Source organism: Capricornis sumatraensis, chromosome 3 (genome assembly GCF_032405125.1).
Source record: "Capricornis sumatraensis isolate serow.1 chromosome 3, serow.2, whole genome shotgun sequence".
Taxonomy (NCBI): Eukaryota; Metazoa; Chordata; class Mammalia; order Artiodactyla; family Bovidae; genus Capricornis; species Capricornis sumatraensis.
Window position 1 is genome coordinate 134,058,732 of NC_091071.1, and position 23,418 is coordinate 134,082,149.

At 34.7% G+C, this 23,418-nt stretch overlaps 1 protein-coding gene and 1 pseudogene across 1 annotated transcript in view; one reads left to right on the top strand and one right to left on the bottom strand.

Moving 5' to 3' along the window:
• Positions 1–447: 447 nt before the first annotated feature.
• Positions 448–23,418, bottom strand: part of HYCC2 (hyccin PI4KA lipid kinase complex subunit 2) — a 44,547-nt gene continuing 21,576 nt past the window's right edge. Inside the window, exons 5-12 of the mRNA XM_068968924.1 lie at positions 22,718–22,798; positions 21,201–21,316; positions 17,540–17,635; positions 14,535–14,651; positions 8,876–8,963; positions 5,947–6,106; positions 5,051–5,218; positions 448–1,049 (exon numbers count right to left, since the gene is read on the bottom strand). Of these exons, the coding sequence (XP_068825025.1) occupies positions 448–1,049; positions 5,051–5,218; positions 5,947–6,106; positions 8,876–8,963; positions 14,535–14,651; positions 17,540–17,635; positions 21,201–21,316; positions 22,718–22,798 (1,428 nt within the window). The remainder of the gene's footprint in view (positions 1,050–5,050; positions 5,219–5,946; positions 6,107–8,875; positions 8,964–14,534; positions 14,652–17,539; positions 17,636–21,200; positions 21,317–22,717; positions 22,799–23,418) is intronic.
• Positions 23,137–23,236, top strand: LOC138077272 (U6 spliceosomal RNA; annotated as a pseudogene).

A 23,418-nucleotide genomic window follows, 5' to 3' on the forward strand; every position in this document is an offset into this window, starting at 1 on the left:
AAAAATATGATCCAGTTATCTTCATAGTTCTACAGATTATGAGAACAAACCCGTTTTTTTTTTTTTAAACAAAAGCCAAAGTATCATTCATAGGGATCATATACACCATTTCCTCTAACATAACCTCAGTCTCACAGTGTTGAAATGGGACCGATCAGCCTACGATGGATTGCACATCACCCAAGGAGAAATGAAGGTGTGGAAAATGCAAACATTTTCTACTGCTTCACAAACACGCTTACAAGGAACAGGTGAAGAGAAGATAGAGGAAGAGAGAAAAGAAAACCTTATTGCTGTTTCCATACAAAATACAGTATGAAGATACCTAAACTAAATCAGATCTGTTTATGATGACCAATGTTTTCACAATGTGGGATGAAGTGTCTTCTTGCACAATGAAATGTTCAGTCTAGAAGATAAGCAGAAAGATGAGAGAGGATATCAAGACTACACCTGGGATATTAGCTGCATATTGAAACTTGGGGATCGAGACTGCTTGGTTAAGGGAGCTCCTGGGCTGAGGAGCTCTTTACCTTCTCCAGCTTGACCTAGCCGGTCTTCCTGTAGACTGACAGTTGAATATCGATTAGCATTGTTAGCTGCTAAATTAGTAATACCCTCAGTGCCAACCCCAATGCTGGTACTTGCTTGACTGCCATTTACATAGTCAAATGATTTACTTGAGGAAGCACTGGCTGTCCGGATTAGGTTAATGCTATTAGTTTTTGGCACCACCTGGCCAGCAGGCAGGCTCAGGTGTTTCTTCATCGGTGTCAGCTCAATTGAATCTACACTAAGATCAGTTGGTTGCTGTACATACTGCCTGCGAACTACTGAATCTCGAGGGCTCTCATTGGATTTGATGGCAGAAGTTGTTTCTTTATCCTTGGCTGAACGCCCAGTTGCTACTTTCCTTAAGCTTCCCCTCTGAGAAGAGGAGGATGGTTTGGTCCCAATTGGCTGGCTGCTGAGGGAAGCCCCTGATGAAAATCCTTCATCTGCATCATTCAGGTTTATCGACTCCTCTCCTCCATTTATACCCTCAGCACCTAAAAAACAAATCAGACAGACTCAGCAATAGCTAAATTAAATAAAAAGCAGCCGTGAATAACAACTCAACTGACCTTTTCTCCTAGGTAATGTTTGCTATAGGTCAGCAATGACCCTTGCTACAAACACTTTCCCTAAATAATTTAGGGGAAGGAGCCTCAATCTATACAGAATTCTGATGTTATTTATTCTGTTCATTTAGCTTTAACTGGGCTAGCTTATGTAAAACTATTCACAAACAAGTCTAGCATACTATTAATATCAATATTTAGACACACGACTGTAGGTAAAATACATAGTGATCATAAATCTTTATGATACACCTTGTCAATTTGAGGTGAGCATATCTGTCTAAAAAAACCAAAAATTTTCCTATCTTCCTTAACCTATCATAAAATAGGAGACCCTTCTAATTTCAGTCACCCAGAATAATGTCAAAAACTCACCCCCAAACCCTTTTCAACTACTATGAAATTTTATATTTAAAAGCTAATTGCTTCTAAATGGCTTTAAAATCTTTAACATGGAACTAGTACATTTTCCAACTCTAAACTAAAAACTCTACATTGCTTCTAGTAACTTCAGTCATATTTTACCTTATGAACATGCCTACTCACTGGTTTCCATATTTTCTTAATCAATTAATGTGAAAATATTTGATTATCAGAGAACAAAGGTAAGAACCAACAAGGATACTGAGGACGAATTTTTTACTATTTTATAATATAATAAATAATATAATAATTTTATATTATATATTTATATAATATTTTAGATTTTAAATATTGAGATATATTATTTTGGGATCACAAAATACTTATAGTATTCCATTAAGTTTCATGCAGAAACTGCAGTTAACAAAAGAATTCTTATCTTGGGATTTTCTAAGAAAAGCAGCATGTATTCAGTTTGGGTTTCCAGAAAGCCCGATTCCTTTACTGAAAGTATGATCAACACTCTCTTAGAAAATAGAACATTTGCTTCTTTCAAAAACTGACAGAAGTTTGCTACCTTTAAAATGTTTACCAGATTGTAAGAAAGTTCAGTCTAAATCTACATTCAGATATCAATATTTAGCTAAGGTAAACTGTTAGGACAGAAATCCAAAAAAATATCACTTTGAGATACAAGTTACCTAAGTAAAATATACACAAAATACTTAAACACAATCTTTATTTAACATAGTACTTGGAAAAATATATTTTCTCATATGGATTAGTTATTTCTTTCCTTCAAAAGAAGAATGAAATAGGCTATCCTTAAAGCAAAAGGCATCTTCTTGTTATATCCAGCAGTTTAGTAATCTTTATTCATCATGCAAAGCCATATGAAAATGCAGCTGACACCACTTCTCTCAACCCCTTCCTCAAGAACAGTATATAGTGTACATCAAAATAAAAACTTTAAATTATATTTATATGACATCTAAGCAATTTATTTATCATTACTATGAAGAACTCCACAATGCTCAGGAAAAGATAGTTACTGGTTCAGAATTAATGTCAGTAATATAAAACTAGAAGTGAACAGAAATATGTCATTGGCTATACATATGGTTAGGAAAAGAGACTGAGAGACTTAGTGCTAGCTTCTGAATTTTGCCACATGCAGATCTGATGCCCAAGCAATATGGCCATAAAAGAGATATGACAACGTAGAAACCACCATGCAAGAGAACCTACTGATATTTTATATACTAAGAAATGCTATTTCAGTATAGTGGAACACTGAACATACTTTAATCACAAGCATGCTCCTCAGTTTAGTAATAATTTTAAATACAGCTTTAAAAGTCATTAACATTACTTAACAATAAGGATAAAGATAGGTGATGAATTCTCCCTTCAATTCCAACATGTAATGAATACAACTTTAACTGTAAAACTATTTAAAACCGTTAGAAAACATGTTTTCTTTTTTCTTTTGGTTGCACCACATGACTTGTGGGATTTTAGTTTTCTGACAAGGGACTGAACCTAGGCCCTCAGCAGTTGAGAGAGCAGAGTCCTAACCACTGCAGATGCCAGGTGAAATTCCCTTCATTTTCTTTTAGAAGGTCAATTATTGATGCTAAACCAAAAGCTCCAGCAGACTTCAGAATTACCAAAACTTTTCATTAGTTTTAATAATTTCCATATATCTGTCTAAAAAACCTCAAGGAATAAAAAGGCTATTATGTCTAATAACATTTTCCTTTCTAATTTTCTCCTTGGGTGATAATACTATTCATGATCCAAAGATGAGACAACCAAAAGGATTTTTAATGAATTTTCCTATTTACGTTGCTTTTCCTTAAAAATTAGCTTTTACTACTACTGATTTTAAGCTACAATTAAACTAGATTAAAAGGAAAAATAACTTGAGAAATTTCAAACACACTAATGGGACTCATTCCTTTTCTAAATGGCTATATCCCACCTTCACTGAAATTTTATCAGTAATAGGAGATATTAAAACAGGATGTTTTAACATTTAATAGGACATTTTAAAGGAATTACTATTTTTTCCTTTTTCAAAGTGTATGACTTATGATTAATAGGAAGAAATGATTCTACCCAATCCCATACTTAAATTTCATCAATGTTAGTGAATACTGTACTACATTTAGCATGGATACTCCAATATTCACTTCAAGTGGCTCGTTTAGTCACCAAGAAAGTGGAGAAACAGATGTTGACCAATTTAGGCCAACTCTGAATTTGACATCTACTCATATACTTATTTTTATGCCTTATACAAGATACAACTGACTCCCAGGGATAACATAAAGAGGTACAGAAAAAATGAAAAGGAAAGGCTGTATCTTTCACATGGTTGTCTTCATAGTACCAACTTCTTTGGGTCCCTAGATCATGCACATGCAACACTGTTAAGTCAGGTCACTCTGGGCAAATGGGCAAGGGAACAGAAGGTAGATTTAGGTTCTTACTGAGCATGCTCAAATTTTTAATGCACCAAAGAGCAAGAGATTTTCCTAAGGTGGAATAAATAGAAATATGTAACCTATTTTAAAACTACTTGCTATATTTCATAAATTAGTATACAAGTTCCACAGGAGCAATACATTAAATAATGAAAAAACTGTTAGGCTACAGTATCCTCTTTTATAAAACCGATTTCTATGGCATCACATGTTAAACAGCAAATAAATACTTTCCTATCAGAGACAAGTGTTCTTTTATAGATAGCAGTCGTGGCTGTGGTGGTGGTGGTGGAGGGGTAAAAAAAAATTCTCATTTGAGATACCCATACTGTATAAACAAGGATCTACTAGGATTTATGACTTCTAAATAATACACTTCACTTCTGTTTGGGAGCTATATAAGGTAAGCATTATTTACAATAAATGATAAAAATGTAGTGTGCACCAGGAGAGTACATTTATAGAGGAAAGATGTCAGTAGTTCAGACCCAGGCAACTTGATTTGAAGATTATAAGAAGCCAATCAATACTGGTTTATTCTGTCAAAGAGATAAGAAGTTTTTGTTAATTGGCCACCCTGGGACTAGAGACAAATCAGCCAGCTCCATTTCAGTCCCATTTCTCAAAGATAATGTATTAAAGCTTTCAAACTCTCACCTATTTTCCAAATAATACATTATCAACTAAATGAAATTGACACACATTGAATAATAAGGCTCAGGTCCATTGGGTGCACCTTTCCCTTCCTGATGTTAGGATAAACATGCTCAGTAATGAAGAAATCCCAAGCATTTGCAGACCTTTTGGAGACAGGCCTCTCCCTTGTTAGTAGCCATGCCAAGCTGCTCTTTAATACACAGGGATGCAGACTCCAGGCCAGCACAAATGGTAACTAAAGATTGTACCTGACCTGGTGCTAGCATATAGGGGGGGTGCGCTTTGCAAGGAGAGTCTAATACACCCTGGGGTAGTGGAAACACACACTAGAATGGAAAGATGTTCTGCTTGGGGACAGAGAGCCAGGATCCTTCTCCAGCAACTGCCTCACTGACTTCTGCCTCCTCATCTCTGTCCTACCCTCTGTTGTGGCTGCTGCTGAGTTGGGCTCCGGTGAGCCGTGCTCAGGAGTCCTGTGCACCAGCACCTCCCCCTCTTGCACACGTTTGATCCCTAGGTCAGTGGAGCCGTGTTGGATCGGGGAGCCAGGAATACTCGAGTCAGCCTCGTTTGAGAAGTCAAAGCCATCTGGGATTCAACATATAAAATTTTAGTGCTTTTTTGCTGCTCTATTCTTTTCTGAGCATTTTGACCCAGGCAGATAAGAGAATGTATATATGGATATGACATAAACACAAACATTATTTATATAGTTACATGTGTGTGCACAGCATGCACACACATAAGGCAGCAGATGAACAATGTGAGGTTTGCAAATGAATAGGAGAAAAAAATAGAGATCATTAAAATGGCAATTAATCTCTCTTAGGCAAGACAGCTTGACTATTCAAGTAGCATATGCCTATGAAATACTGCTGGACTCAGCACTTAAAAAACAAGGAAAAGAAAGATAAAAATCAGTTATTTTATGTATAGCTTGTATTATACCATTAGTTTGGCCAGTTATATAATTTTCTCCCACACTGCTCATACAGGTACCTTTTTTCAGAAACAGGCTTAAAGAAATTTCTTTTCTATTGTTATTACTAGTTAAAAAAAATTAACTTGATCGTATTTTCTGTTTTAACATTCAGAGAGCAGTTTAAACGACATCTTTCTACTTTATAAAATATATATACATATTTATATTAAAATGAATTCAGGTATACAAACCACATTTCTAGTGCTATTTTTAACAACTAAACAATTTTACTTAACTACATAAAGTACTATAATATCATGTGTAAATATAGTCTGTAAAAACAGTGATAAATTTACTTTAACCCATTAGTGGGCTATAGGGATTTTATATTCACCTTCTCTCCTCCATCTATGGCGACGGATTGAAGCTGTTGTAATCGCAGTCCGAGAAATCCTCGGCACTGTTGGAGTGACTTCAACTTTAAGTACTTTCTGGCCTTCTTGTGAAGAATCAGGAGCATCAAACGGTAATGAGTTTTTCATGGCATTGGCAACCTAAAATGATAAGTCTACATGTACTTACATTCAATATACAATTTACGCTTACTGTACATTTCATGTTTCCATACTTTCTTGAATATGTATTTAGAAGTTGCTCTACAAAATAGAAAAATATAATGTGTCAGAAATCTTTATATTTCCACTGGTCTGTATTCTTTTAGGTAGGCTTCTAAGATGAGAATTCATTTAAAAATATGAGTCACACACCCTCATGAACTCTGAAGTTGCTAGCTTTCAAGGAGAAAATACATTCCAAAGAGTTTTAAACATTTGAACCCTGATACAAGAAAATTTGGAGTAAGTTTCTTTCTGATTCTTCAGATGATAAATAACAGGCAAAATTTAATTTACAATAAAAAAATTAGCTTTGTTTTCATGAGGAGACATCTTCTCTAAACACATCTGGCACTTTGTTCCACCAAGTTCTGCCCTCTGTGGAGGAGAGTGAGGTATCTGGCTGGAAAGTAATAGCCATTGGCTGCTCCATGTTTTCTGACTGAGTAGTGCTGACCTAGCAAAGATCTTGAGCTAGAGGACCATCTTTCTCCCTCACTCTCCACGTGGACAGGACAAGTGAAATGCAGCAAGCTGGATACCCCTGCCTGCTCTGCCAACTCAAACCTTCTCTCCAGTGGGCTGTTTCAACATCTTGACTAAAGGGTAGGGAGTGAAGTCTTTCAATCTAACCTTAATCAGCAATAAAGATGGTACTTGTTTTTCTATCTACCAACTATTTTATCTATTTATCATCTGGCTCTATTTTTGAACAGAGAAAAAGAATGTCATTTACTGGGTCCCTTGGAGACCCATAGCAATAAAGGATTATTCTAGAACTACAGATTACGAATCTCTTTACCTACCTTGGAAATGCCACTTCTACTTAATTTATAAGACTTACAGGGATAAAATTATAAATTTAAAGAGTCTTGTAAATGCAAGGTGTTATTATCAAGATGTAATTTTTATCTTCTTGTCCACTTGTTTTTTGTTTTTGGTTACACTGTGCAGCTTGTGGGATCCTGGTTCCCCAAGCAGAGATGGAACTCTTGCCCTTGGCAGGGAGACAGCAGAGCCCTAACTAATACTGTCAGGGTATTCCCTATGCAATCTTTTTTTTTTTTTTACAGTAAACTTTAGGGTAAAATTAGGGATGCTGACATGAGGAAAAAAGAAAATTCAAATATGAAAGAATTAATATAAATGTCACTTCAATAAATTTATATTTAGCTTAAACTATAAAAAAGACATGAAAAAATGACTTAAAAATTATACCCTTAAATTGCTGCAAGTAAAAATACATAAATAATTTAAAAAATACAACTCTAAAAATACTAGAAAAAGTTTAGAAAATACAGAAAATTGCAAAGAACTAAAAACTATCCACAGCTGAATCACCTAGACAACTATTAACATTTGTTATGTTTCCTTTGTCTTGTCTAGATTTAAAAAAAATAGCTATATACTACTTTACCATTAACACAGCTAGCATGTTTCCTTAATATTAATTTTCAAATAAATAATTTCATCAAGTAAATAACTTAATGATTCTCTGCTGTAAAATAATGTTTAGAGTTCAGGTTCCTTTGCATTTAAAACAAACCTTGATCTAGTGTTCACAATACATTAAAAAAAATTTTTAAGTAATTTCTTGGGAAATGTTGGTAAAGATGGGATAGTAGCTCAAAGAAAACAAATATACGTTACCAAAAGGATGTGCAGAGTTATGTCATACTATTACTGGTAACACAGAAAATGCCTTCCTCACCCTACTACTGGACGTTCAAATTTAGTTTTTGACTGATCATCTACCTTTTGGAGATACAGTTATTTTGTGGAAGAGTATGAAATTTTTATGTAAAACTAAATATTAACTTGCTTTTTTTGTCATGCCTGTTGATAACTAGCTCATATTAATTTTGGTTTTAAAAAACTGATGGTTTATGGACTTCCCTATAGGTCCAGTGGTTAAGACTTTGTGCTTCCACAGCAGAGGGTACAGATTTGATACCTGGTCAAGGAAATAAGATCCCACATGCCATATTGCATGGCCAAAAAATAAAAGAATGCCCCCTTTCCCCCTCCAAAACAAAACAAAAAACTGATGGTTTAGAATTTAGATGTTTATGTAGTTAAAAAAAAAAAAATCAACCTTTTTTGGTGATGTGTTCAGTCACTTAAATATAGATAGCCTTTCCTTCTCCAGAAATTTGAGCAAATATTTATTTATAGCCTTTCTTCTTTCTTTTCTTAAAGGATTTCAAGACACTTAATTCTTTAATTTATTTGAACTTTATTTTGCTATGTTGTAAAATAAGAGGATAAAACAATTTTATGTCCTTTTCAATTGTTGGTATGGAATGAACCTGTTTTCCCCCTCAATGATTAGTACTGCCTCATACATTACATACTGAATTTTATACCAGCAGTACCCTTTTTCAGAAAAGGCAATGGCACCCTACTCCAGCACTCTTGCCTGGAAAATCCATGGACGGAGGAGCCTGGTGTGCTGCAGTCCATGGGGTCGCTAAGAGTCGGACATGATTCAGCGACTTCACTTTCACTTTTCACTTTCATGCATTGGAGAAGGAAATGGCAACCCACTCCAGTGTTCTTGCCTGGAGAATCCCAGGGACGGGGCAGCCTGGTGGGCTGCCGTCTATGGGGGTCGCACAGAGTCGGACACGACTGAAGCGACTTAGCAGCAGCAGCAGCATCCTTTTTAGGCACAGGAAAGTTTAACAAAAAGTAAATATAATAACTTACCAATAGTGGTTGAGAAAAGAGTTCTAGTTGAGCTCTATAGATGATATCATCAAGGACTTCCTGGCCAAGGTCCCATTGTCCATTATACCTATGGAGAACCAGATAACAGTCTCTAACAAATATCTCTCATTTTCAATAACAATCTTTTTTATTGCTCTAAGTCCTGTTATTCTGGTTCTGTAACAAGATTTTTACATTAATATTTGCATCATGCATTTCTAAACTATCCCAGTTTTGGCTACAAGAACAAAAAGAAAAATTTAAATATTAACATTTAAAATATTTCACAGATATCTCTTCAAAATAATTGGATTTTATCATGTGTTGATATTTTGGGTTATCTATTTGAATTCCTGAAAATCTGGGTTATGAACTATGTGACAGTATTTAGACTTCAGTTTAATGACTAGTTATATTTTAAAAGTACTGAAAAGGCTATGAATAATTTTATGTCAACAAACTGGAGAATCCAGAAAATGGATGAATTCCTAGAAACATACAATCTACCAAGTCTGAATCATGAAGAAATAAAAATCTGAACACGCCCATCACTGTACCCACAGGAAATTGAATCAGTTAATCAAAAACTTCCCAATAAGTAAAAGATGGTCCCAATAAGGACCAGATGGCTTCATGAGTGAATTCTACCAAACATTTAAAGAAATAATATCAATCCTTAAATTCTTCCAAGAGTGAACACTTCCATAGTCATATCACGAGGTCAGCATCCCCCTCATACAAAAAACAAACAAGGACACTATAAGAAAAGAAAATTACAAGCCAATATACCTCTGAGAAACATAGCATAAATGCAAAAATCCACAGCAAAATATTAGCAATCTATATTCAACAACTGATCACATACCATGATCAAGTGGGATTTATCTTGGGATGCAAGGATGGTTCAACATCTATAATTTAATCAACAGTGATACACCATATTAACAAAATGAAAGATAAGTCCTTCATCATAATAGCAGATGTAGAAGAAGCACTTGACAAAATAAAAAACCCATTCATGATAAAAAAACAACTCTCAAAAAAGTGGGTACAGAGTAGATGTACTACAGTGTAATAAAGACTGCATATGACCAGCTCACAGTCAACAACTACTCAACAGTGACAAATGATCAAGAACAAGATCTCTCTAATATCAAGAATAAGATAAGGATGCCCACTCTTGCCACTTTTATCCAACACAGTGCTGAAGTTCAAGCAAATAAAAAATAAAAGAAGTAAAACTGTCTCTGTTTGCAGAAGACATAATATCTAGACAGTTTACCCGTGAACAACATGAATTTGAACTGCATAAGATCACTTATATGCGAATTCTTTTCAATAAGAACCAACTACTGTAATTCACAATCTGCGGTTGATTGAAGCCATGGATATGGAGGGCTGACTATAAAGTTATACTCAGATTTTCAACTCTGCAACTGGCACCCAAACCCACTCATTGTTCAGAGTCAACCATAGAAAACTTTTAAGAATACACCAAAAAAAACTGTTAGAATAAACAAATTTAGTAAAGTTGTAGGTATAAAAACAATATACTAAAATCTACTGCATTTCTATGCACTAACAACAAACTATCAGAAAGGGAAATTAAGAAAACCATCCCACTAAGTAAAGTCAAGTTGCTCAATCGAGTTCGACTCTTTGCAACCCCATGGACTATATAGTCCATGGAATTCTCCAGGCCAGAATACTAGAGTGGGTAGCCTATCCCTTCTCCAGTGGATCTTTCCAACCTAGGAATTGAACCAGGGTCTCCTGCATTGCAAGTGGATTCTTTACCAATTGATTCTTTACCAACTATCAGGGAAGCTACTAGTAACAAACTATCAGAAAGAGAAATTAAGAAAACCATTCCATTAACAATTGCATAAAAAATACCTGGGAATAAATTTAACTAAGGAGGTGAAAGACCTGAACACAGTACACTTATGGTTTTCATATAAGACTTCAATGAAAGAAACTAAAGAACACACAAATAAACAGAAGGATATTCCATGCTCAAGGACTGAAAGAATTAAAATTGTTAAAACGTCCACACTACCCAAAGAAATCTACAAATTCAATATAATGCCTATCAAAGTTCAGTGACATTCTTCATAGAAACAGAACAATTTATATGGAATTTAGAATTTATATGGAACCAAGAAGGACAATGAATAGCCAAAGCAATCTTGAGGATGAACAACAAACCTGGAGACATGATACTCACTAACTGCAAACTGTATCAAAACGCTTTTAGTAATCAAAACAGTATGGTACTGACATAAAAACACATATAGATCAAAGGAACAGAATGGAGAGCTGAGAAATAAACATAAATGTATATGATCAATTAATTTAAATATGAGAATATAAAAAAGGTAAAAGGATAGTGTTTTCAATAAATGGTGCTGGGATAACTAGACAGCCACATGCAAAAAGAGGGAAACTGGACAACTCTCTTATCACATGTCAACTAAAAATGGATTAAAGACTTCAATGTGAGATCTGAAAACACAAAACTCCTAAAAGAAAACAAAACCAATAAGCCCCTTATTGCTTGTAAGATGAATGCTGGACATTGGTCCCATCAATCATTTTTTGGATTTGACATCAAAAGCAGAGGCAACAAAGGCAAAATAAACAAGCGGGACCACACTAAACTAAAAGCTTCTGCACAGCAAGGAAAACCATCAACAAAATGAAAAGGCACTTTTGGAACAGGAGAACATATCTGCAAATCATTTATATACGACAAGGAGTTAATACAAAAAATATATAAACAACTCATACAGGTCAATACAAAAAACCAAGTAATCCAATTAAAAATAGGCAGATAACTGAACAGACTTTCTCCCAAAGAAGACACACAAATGGCCAACAGGTACATAAAAAAGGGCTCTACGTCACTAATCACTAGGGAAATGCAAATTAGTATAATCTCACATCTGTGAGAATGGTTAGTATCAAAAAGACAAGAAATAACAAATGTTGACAAGGATGTGCAGAAAAGGGAACCCTGTACATTACTGGTAGAAATGTAAATTGGTGGAACAACTATGGAAAACAAAATGGAGATTCCTAAAAAAATTAAAAATAGAACTACCATATAATCCAGCAATTCCAGTTCTATTATGCCTTGGAAGGAAACTTAATCACTATCTCAAAAAGATATCTTGTATCCCCATGATCACTGGAACATTATGTACAACAGCCAAGACATGGAAACAATCTAATTGTAAATTAACAGATAAAAGGATAAAAAAATACGGCATATATGTATATGTAAGTATGTATAAGGATTGCCAGAAGAAATATCAACAACCTCAGATATGCAGATGATACCACTTTAATGGCAGAAAGTGACGAGGAACTAAGTGCCTTTTGATGAAGGTGAAAGAGGAGAGTGAAAAGGCTGGCTTACAATTCAACATTAAAAAAACTAAGATCATGGTATCCGGTCCTATCACTTCATGGCAAACAGATAGGGACAATGTGGAAACAATGTCAGATTTCATTTTCTTGGGCTCCAAAATCACTGTGGATGATGACTGCAGCCAAAAAATTAGAAGACGCTTTGCTCCTTGGAAGAATAGCTATGACAAATCTCGACAGTGTATTAAAAAGCAGAGACATCACTTTGCTAACAAAGGTCTGTATAGTCAAAGCTATGGTTTTTCCAATAGTCATGTATGGATGTGAGAGTTGGACCATAAAGAAAACTGAACACTGAAGAATTGACATTTTGAACTGTGGTGCCAGAGACAACTCTTCACAGTCCCTTGGACAGCAAGAAGATAGAACCAGTCAATCCTAAAGGAAATCAACCCTGAATATTTATTGGAAGGACTGATTATGAAGCTGAAGCTCCAATACTCTGGCCATCTGATGCAAAGAGCTGACTCACTGGCAAAGACCCTGATGCTGGGAAAAATTGAGGACAAGAGTAGAAGGGGGTGACAGAGAATGAGATGGTTGGATGGCATCACTGACTCAATGGACATGAGTTTGAGCAAACTCAGGGAGATAGCTATCAACAAAGAAGCCTGACGTGCTGCAGTTCATGGAGTTGCAAAGAGTCGGACATGACTGAGCAACTGAACAACAAATATGTGTTAGACAAACACACAGATAAGGTGTGTGTGTACATATACATGTATACATACTTATTATACACATACATATTATATATACAATTACATACACACAATAGAATGTTATTCATTTAAAAGAAGGAAGATATCCTAGGACTTAAGAGTCCACACTTTCAATGCAGGGGGCTTGGATTTGATCCCTGGTTCGGGAACTCCTGCATGCTACATGATCCAAAAACAAAAGGAAATCCTGCCATTTGTGACAACATGGATGGATCTTGAGGGCATCATGCTAAGTGAAATAAGTCAGACAAAGACAAATGCTGTATAATCTCATGTACATGTGGAATCTAAAACAAAACAAAACAAAAAAAGAGTAACTGAACTCACAGATACACAAAGATTGGTGGTTGCCAGAGGCAGGCAAAAAGGGTACAAAAGGGTTGGTTCAAAAGGCACAAACTTCTAGTTATAAGATAAAATCCTGGGTATATGATGTACACCATGCTAACTATAGTTAACAATACAGCACTGAATATTAGAAAGTTGTTCAAAAAGTCTACAAGCAATAAATGCTGGAGAGGGTGTGGAGATAAGGGAACCCTCTTACACTGTTGGTGGGAATGCGAACTAGTACAGCCACTATGGAGAACAGTGTGGAGATTCCTTAAAAAACTGGAAAGAGAACTGCCTTTATGACCCAGCAATCCCACTGCTGGGCATACACACTGAGGAGACCAGAATTGAAAGAGACACGTGTACCCCAATGTTCATCGCAGCACTGTTTATAACAGCCAGGACATGGAAGCGACCTAGATGTCCATCAGCAGATGAATGGATAAGAAAGCTGTGGTACATGTACACCATGGAGTATTACTCAGCCATTAAAAAGAATACATTTGAATCCATTCTAATGAGGTGGATGAAACTGGAGCCTATTATACAGAGTGAAGTAAGCCAGAAAGAAAAACACCAATACAGTATACTAACACATATATACGGAATTTAGAAAGATGGTAACGATAACCCTGTATGCGAGACAGCAAAAGAGACACAGATGCATAGAACAGTCTTTTGGACTCTGTCGGAGAGGGAGAGGGTGGGATGATTTGGGAGAATGGCATTGAAACATGTATAATATCATATAAGAAACAAGCACCAGTCCAGGTTTGATGCAGGATACAGGATGCTTGGGGCTGGTGCACTGGGATGACCCAGAGGGATGGTTACAGGGAGGGAAGTAGGAGGGGGGTTCAGGATTGGGAACACGTGTACACTCGTGATGGATTCATGCTGATGTATGGCAAAACCAATACAATAAAACCAATACAATATTGTAATTAGCCTCCAATTAAATAAATTTAAAAAAAAGAAAGTTGTTGAGAGAGCAGATATAAAAAGTATAATTGATTTAAAACTACTAAAACAAATTCATATTAGAAAAATAAGATAATGGGTCCATCATGGAACAAAGTATTCAATATTGTGAAACTAATAAGGAAAAAGGGAAATATTAAGTTTTCAAAGACTAGGAAGAATCCACACAATTTCACAGTACACCTACTTACATGGCATAATAAACTCCTGTGAGAAGCTGCACCATAAATTCGGGATCCAACACTATTCGACCACAGAGTTCTTTCCACTGTTTTTCGTGTTGCCGTGGAAACCCACTGACACAAACCCTAGGAAAATACATTACTTAAGTGTGATTTGCTGATTCATTAAACAAAATATTTTTGTGTTTATAAGTTCACATATTCAACACTTACTGAAATATTTTTTAAGTACTTGTTATGTGTCAGTCACTATCATGGGCCTATGCATACAGTATAGGTAAAAAGATTTTTAAAAAAATCTGTGCTCTCACAAAACACACATTCTAGTGGACTACAGCAATAAAAGCAATGAAAAAGTGAAAGCTCCTCAGTTGTGTCCGACTCTTTGTGACCCCACGGACTATAGCCCACCAGGCTCCTCTGTTCATGGAATTCTCCAGGCAAGAATACTTGAGTGGGTAGCCATTCTCTTCACCAGGGGATTTTTTCAACCCAGGGATTAAACCTGGGTCTCCTGAATTATAGGCAGATTATTTACTATCTGAGCCACCAGGAAAGACCTCAAAGCAACAACTTTTCTCAAATAGGTATCTCTCTCATGATCCTCCTTCTCCCTCTTCACAAAAGAAATGCATAACTTTCACACATCCCAAATTTTATCAGGATGGATTAGTGGATGATACAGAACTCTCAAAAAATTGAAAGTGTCATAAACTATCCTCTATTTTCCATCTCATTAAAATATGCTTCCAGAAAAGTTATGTTTAATAATTAGCAGAGATGTTACATACCTCTACTATTTTAATAAATTAATTTATTAGAATAACTGCAATGGTGAGTTCAGAAGAAATTTTTTAATGTTTAGTGCGTTTTGGTCTCTGGAAATATTTTTATATTTTTAATTTACATATTTTCTTTGTGGCAGAGGTTTATAATTAGTTGATCAATAAAAGACCTTTAAGTATAACAGCACTATATTAGGATAAAATTTATGTGGATAACGTTCAATACATATTCAATTTTAAGGAGAAAGACTATTAAGGAAAGACTATTTTTCATTTATTTCATATATAGATGATGGTATCAATTAGATCACTGTGTATTTACATTATATACATTTAAAATAACAATTATTTGTTTTATTATATTAATATTTACATGCTGGAAATCATATAATTTATAACTATTTGAAAAAGAATAAAAAATTTAAATGTTAACTTAAAAGTGTATAAAGGCTATAAAGTTTTTCAAAATTCATTAAGGGATATGTGAGTAAAAGTTTGAGAACTACTAAATGCTATCATCATTTGTTATTAAGGAACTCTGTAAGATGCCATGTAAATGTTACCAATTAGAGATATAGCAAATTTGTTTAACTGAGCCCAAAATAGTCATCTATAAATAAATTTATCTGTAGATATGCAGTAAGTGCTTAAACAATATACTCTCTTGATAAGAACATTTAGGTTAGAATAGACACATGTATATGTATGGCTGAGTTCCTTCACTGTTCACCTAAAACTATCACATTGTTTGTTAATCAGCTATACCCCAATACAAAATTAAAAGTTTTAAAAAAACAAACAACATGTAGATTAGAGACAAGAATTTTGTTAGTCATTAATCTTGTTATTGTACACAAGTGGAAATAATAACACTTGGAAATAATCTACAAATCTATAAATCAAATTAACAGCTAATTTAGACTGGCCTACCTCCAATTAGCAAAAGTGAGTTTTGTTATAAATAGGACCACAGTTTCTTTTCAGTAATACACCAGTATGAACCTGTGCAAAGCATTTGTAGTAGTGGTTGGGGGTGGGGCATGTGGAGCTGATCCTCATGATTCCTTCCTGGTATTCACACCCTTGTGTCATCCCCTCCTCCTGAGCATGGGTGGAACCTGTGATTTGCTTGTAACATGGCAAAGGTGATATGATTTTCATGCATACATGTACATGATTATGTGATTATATAACCTAAGACTGTAGTGTATCATCTCTTGTTCCTCTGCTTTAAGAAGTGAGCTGCCATGCTGTAGGCTGCCTAAGTTGGGAGGTTCACATGGCAAGGAACTGATGCTGGCCTTCAGCAGACAGTCCATATGAAATTCAAGCCCTTAGTCCTACAACTATAGGAACTGAATTCTGCCAAGATAAGTGTATAATTCCTCAAATGAACCTCAGGTAAGATGGCAACTCCAGCAGACATCTTAACTGCAGCTTGTAATACCCTAAGCAGAAGGCCCAGCTAAGTGACACTTAGATTTCTGACCCACAGAAAACTGAAATAATAAATGTATGCTATTTTAAGCAACTAAACTCATGGCAATTTGTTATGAGGCAATAGAAAAACTAACATAGCATTTAACTTTCAGGGGGTAGAGAAGGCTCACCCTTTTTATTTGTGCTTCCTCAAATAAAAATCAACTGGGCAGGATAAATTGAGTGTTCCTTCTGTATTTAAGATTCCCCTCCTCTGTCTCCAAACCTATTTATATCAATTTTTTTTCAATAGTGGAAATAAAAATTTTAGCTCAGGTCTGTTCAAATTATTAGACATTCTGGTTTGGTAAAGATTAGAATATACAAATATAAATGAGACATACACATAATTGATGCTATTACTAATCTCATCCAAAGAAGAGAGTTAGTTGTGAGATACAGTAAGGAAAAAGTTCACATTTCTTTACTTTCTCTATACAGAAGACTATTTATTCAAAACACTCAAAGTGATTTATAAAAACTGGCATCCAGGCAGTGATCAAGTATACCAATAAACCACCTTGAACCTAAATCATCTTGGCTTAGCTTGATGCTGAGCTACAAAATACTTCTTCAATACTGAAATACTTTCAAGAAATCATGATATATGAGGAATGACAGAAAATTCCTATAGGAAGATAAGTTTCCTGAGTTTTGTTTACTGCTGTATCACCAGGGGTTAGAACAGTGCCTACCAGCAAGAATATGCTCAATAAAAATGTATGAAAGAATGATAAGTATTCTGCTTACCTGGAGCCCATTCGGCAAAGAGACTGGTAAGATGAAGCAGGCATATACACGATAGCAGAATTATAACATAACATGAGAAAACTCAGGACTTCAAACCTAGAAAAAACAAAAACAAGGAGAAAAAGATCACAAATAATTATTTCTACTTATAGACTGTAGTAAATGATTTCTTTGTTCGATGGTTATAACAACAATGCCTTAATATTGATTTTCATTATTTCTCAATCAGATCATTGTAATATCCTCAATAATTTCCCTATTTCCATTTGCCTTATTAAAGGTCATACCACTTGCTGCCATCTATATTTTCTTCCTCAAAAATCCCCCATCATGCTTGAATAGATGACTCCCCTATCTGCACTAATCTACTGTTACTACTGACTGCATCATAAAGACCAAACTCATCAAGGCATAAAAAGTCCTTTAAAAATCCACCCTCAACCTACCTCTCCAACCTTATTTCCCTCCACTGTGTACCACATACACCATATGATAACAGTTTTCTTATATCATTCCATGAATAATGCCATAATCTTTCATAATACCTTGCTTTTTTTTTTTTTTAAACTGATATTACCCTTTCTTACTACAACACTTTTCACTTGGAAAACTCCTACTAAGGTTTCAAATCCTGGCTCAAATTTTAATTTCAGACATAAAGACATTCTTAATTCTCCCAACTAAAACAAACAAAAATTATTCATCTGTATAGCTCTAATACAGTATTTATCTCACTAAATCAGTTCTCTGTCTCTACCTCTGTTTTATCCATTCAGTAATAAGCAACTTTAGGACAGAGACCCTAATTTACTCATCTGTAACTCTAGTGTCAGACAGGGTGTTTAATACATTATTATTGCTCAATTAATTTTTATTGAATGAATAAATGAATGCTTTCTTAATCTGTACAATCACTAAGAAAGTGGCTCCTAAACCTGAATGCACATTATAGTTATTTAAGGACATTTTGGAATAATATATTCCTGTGTCTCAACACAGACTGACCCAATTAGAATCTCTGAGGGCAGGACCCAGGAACACAATACTTCTAAAAAGCTTGCCATAGGTGGTGAAGAGTATATTGAAAGTCTTTGCGCTACTTCTGAAATATTTTTTTAAGTCAGAAGTTATTTCAAAATGAAAAGTTAAAAATTGAGTTCAAAGTATGACACAGAAGCAGTTCACATCTTCAGATCCTTTCTCCTTCTCTATGCTGTGAGGTTCATTGAAGATTTATTTTCTGAAATTGAAGACTTATTTTCTGAAAGGATAAAAGAGAAACTTCTACCAGGGAACCACCAAGCACAAGTGTGATTTGGGTTGGAGTGGGGAGGATGGGAAGATACTGAAAATAGAAAACTTAAGTAAAATAGGTCTTACTGGATACTGACACCTCAAGTTTTCCTTCCCCACTTGGCCATCAGAATGCTAGCAGCCCTCTGATTAAGAAACTAGAAGAGTTTTCTTTAGAGAATTTGGCCACCCTAAGAATAAAGACTTAAAGATATGGACTTGGGAAGTTCCCCAAATGAGTGGCCCAGTGAGAAGTTGGGAAGTTCATACTCAATCAGCCCCTACCAACATGGTCATAGCTTCTCATTTTTTTAAATTCCCAGCTCTTAAACATAAGTAGGGGAAAATGGATTATAGACATCTGATGAACTTTATTAATAGGAAAATGAGGTCAAAATAAAGAAATGGGGGTGGGGGAACACAATTTGGAGGACACAATAAACATAAAAGAGAAAAAAAAACTTTAAATAAAGCAAATTATCATTAATATTCTAAAAAAAGAGATGCTGTTTCAAAAATAAAAAAACAACAAAAATCCAAATAGGAACTATTTTAGAAGACCATTCAGAATATACAAAATATGATGTATTTTGTCCGTATCTTTAAGTCTTTCCTCTTAGGGTGGTCAAATTCTCTTCCAGATATACAAAATATGATGACAGAAATTAAAAACTCAGGAACAGAACTGGTGAATGAAGTTGAGGAAATATCATAGAAAGTGAAGCCAAAGGAAAAAGATATGGCAAATGGAAGAGGAAAGAGTGCCACAACAGGAGCTCCAAATAATAAAAGCTCCACAAGAAAGATAATAAAAGACCAAATAAATAAAGGACAAATAATAAAACACTAGAGAAGATGGAAAGGCTAAACTAATTAACAAAAAATAATTAAGCAAAGTTCCCAGTCTGAAGGACATGAGTTTCCAAATCAAAAAGGCCCATGTACTGTACTGCTCAGTACAAACAGGAAATAAACCCACACCAAGAAATATCACATGGAATTTCAGAATACTAGAAACAAAGAATGAGGATCTAGGGTGCAAGAAACAGTAGATCCATCCACACAGGAAAAAGAAAAAGGGAATTCCCAGGGTAATAGTGAGGGGAAATACCAAGATAACAAGTATACACCAGGCAAAGAGGGAAACACAGTTCAGACTGCAGTAAGTCAAAAAAGGCTCTGGGAGCTCCTTTTTCAGGAAGATAAAATTGAGAAAATAACTGGTATAAACAAAGTTTTGGAAGGCTACATAGAAAACTGATAGAAAATTTACAGGGCTAAATTACAAAGCACATAGTAAACAAAGAAAACAAAAGGTCAAAGATGAACTTCAAGGAAAACAAAAAGATATGCAGGAAAGGAAAAGTAACCAGTCACAAAGCTCAGCTCTGAATAGTTCTGATGAGCAATGTTCATTCAAGGGGTTTCCCTGGTGGTCCAGTGGTTTAAGAATCCACAGTCCCAATGCAGGGGGCATGGGTTCAATCCCTGGTTGGGGAACTAAGATTCTGCATGCTGTATAGCATGGCCAAAAAAAAAAAAAAAAATTCATAATAATTAGAAATTTAAATAATGATTTCTCCAGAATTATAAGACAACTATACTGAGAAGAAAGGATGAAGAGAGCTAACAACCTAAGTTTTTATCTTTCATAGAGATAAGTTATTAGATAATGCCCCAAAGTGAAAAATTTTAAAGCAGTAAATTACTACGAAGATGGTAAATATTAAGAGCAAGATTTTTCAACCTCAGCACTATCGACATTTTGGCCTATATAAGTGATTGTTGTCGGGGGCCAGTCCAGGCGTGGCAGGATGCTGAACAGCATCCCTGACTTCTACCCTTGAGATGCTTGTAGCAGTCTTCCCTCCCACTCAGTTGTGACAATCAAACAAGTCTCCAGACGCTGACAAATGTTCACTGAAGGGGCAGAAGTGCCCTGGTTGAGAACCACTGGTTAAAAGTTGTTACATCTAGGGAAGGAGAAGTGGAAGGGATGGGGAGCCAGAGACTGCAGTTTTTCGTAATCAACTCTAGAACTAATGCATGTTTAACTTGGAAAAAAACAGTGTGTATTTCTGACATAGCTGACTGTACAAAAAGGTAAAACATATAGCAAAAACAACAGCACAATGATATACCATTTTCCATACCCACTAAGATAGATATAATCAAAAAGATGGAAAAAAAAGAGTAGGTAAAGATGTTGAGAAACTGGAACTATCACACATTGCTGGTGGGACTGCAAAATGGTACACAATTCTGGAAAACAACATGTCTCTTCCCATTCCAAATGTGAACCAAAGTAATTATAGCTAACTATTAAGTGTAAATTAACAATTTTAACATCAACAGTTTTGATTATTACCGGTTTTGTGCAGTGAATGTTTCCCTCTGAGGATGAAGATCGCTGTAAACAACCCTGATGAGATCATGCTGACATAATGCCCCTTCTGTCAAGGCCATGGATCCAATCGTGGAGGGCTATAAAAACAAGGTAAAGTATGAGACTGTGTCTTTAAAATAAAATAAAAATCTGTAACATGAGAACATTTAATTCTGCTTCAACAAAAGGTAATTTCAGACCATTTCTTCTTCTCTTTCAAAATATCTTCAATTTTTCAATTATATATGTTCTATAGCTCCTTTTAAAACATATATACAATATATAAAACTAAAAATACACCACTTTGGTTTTTGAAATATTATGGAATGAATCTATATTTAGGACACAGAATAAGAAAAATTGCTTGAAAGAATAAAGATTACAAATGCAACAACTTTAATTTGTTTGTTTCCAGAACTCAGAGCACTCTTGGGGACTATACATTCAAACCTGCAGGTTTGTCTAACTTCACAGAGGCTGGTACTCTCATTAATCTTACATTAAGAAAGCAAGGTGTAGGGAGTTATAATTGCATAATAAAAACAAGAATAAATACTACGATCAAAAGTCTCTTTAATAGTGATATAATTGATTTCATGTTTCTAAAGTTAGAACCATCAATTTGTAAATGTCTCACTACCCTCCATTTTATAACTTGATACACAGAAGAGTTAAAATCTAATATTTAGAACTGTTCTATGCTAAAATCAGCCTTGGTTAAGTAAGAGGCATTCTATTTCCAACAAAAGACAAAGTCCCAGGGGAATTAATTAAAAAATAAATAGCTGCATTGAGCTATGAAGCAACTGGATACTGCTTGCTGTTTAGAAAATTGAATCTAATTTTTAGACTACTAGTGAATTAGTTAATTTAAATGCTTTCCTCACAACTTTATGCACTAAAGGCCCAACAGACGAGAAGCTTGATTCATAACATATATCCTTAAAGAGAGCAGGCAAGAGTTCAGGTCAATAGGAGCCATCTATCTACATAATTATCATTGTTCTCACAATCTTCAACCAAATAAATACTGGAAAAATCAGAAGTATAAGGTTAATGAATATCTAGAATGCATCAATCAGAGTACTTTAAATGTACTGTGTTAATATTCTTACTGTGTTAATATGCTTCTAAGTAGTTATTTTCCTAAAAAATAATAAAAAATAAATAAATCTAACATAGATCATTTCTAATTAATATGGACGACTTAAAAAATTTAAAGGAATATTTCTAAAAATTCATATAATAAAAAAGACCAGCGATGATATTGGTAGAAGAATAAAAAAGAAATAAACCAGAACTAGAGGAAAATTTTCCAGTAAGTAATTTCTATCTCTCTTGACAACAGCTCAGCTTTGTATCACTAATAACAAACATCTACATTTAAAGAAACAAATCTGCTAAAGATGTGTTAGGAATAATTTATCTCTAGTATGAAACTGACTTTTGCTCAATATATTGGTAACTTTTAAAGATTTTACCTCTCCAATCTTACTTACCTCATGGTATATTGATGGCTTGGATAAGGAAGGGATGGTAAAAGACAGAACTTTATTGTTTCCATCTTTATCAGCAATTTCCTATGGTAAAAAAAAGAAAATTCAGAGATAATGAAATAGTCACACAACTCTATTAAAAGAAATAATAATTGCTTTCTTAATTTAACAAATATATAATTGGCGATTGAGGAAGACTTTTAGAAATGGTAATAAAAATATTATTACCCTTGTGTATCTTTAACCAATTAGCAAATTTGTACACTTTGGTAGTTGACGTCCTTTGGGAGACATTGAGAGATATAACACAATTAATCAAAAATACCATGACAACAAAGACATGAAATAGGCACATATATAAATCCTCATGATAAATTGGTAGGACAGCCAGGGAGATTACAAGTTATCATATCTCTTAGTAGAAACTAGCTGAGTTTAAAAGATTAATGGAAAGATAACAGAGACAATTAGCATAGCCCTAACTAGGATGACATGCAAATTTGTGAAGTGTTCCACATTTTTAGAATAGGAGAAAATATTTGCAAATGTTACAAATAAAATATACAAAAGCTCATATAACTCAAGAACAAAAACACAAACAACCCAATCAAAAAAAGGGAAGACCTTAATAGACATGTCTCCAGTGAAGACATACAGAGGGCCAGTAGGCACATGAAAAGATGCTGAAAGTGCAAGTCACTCAG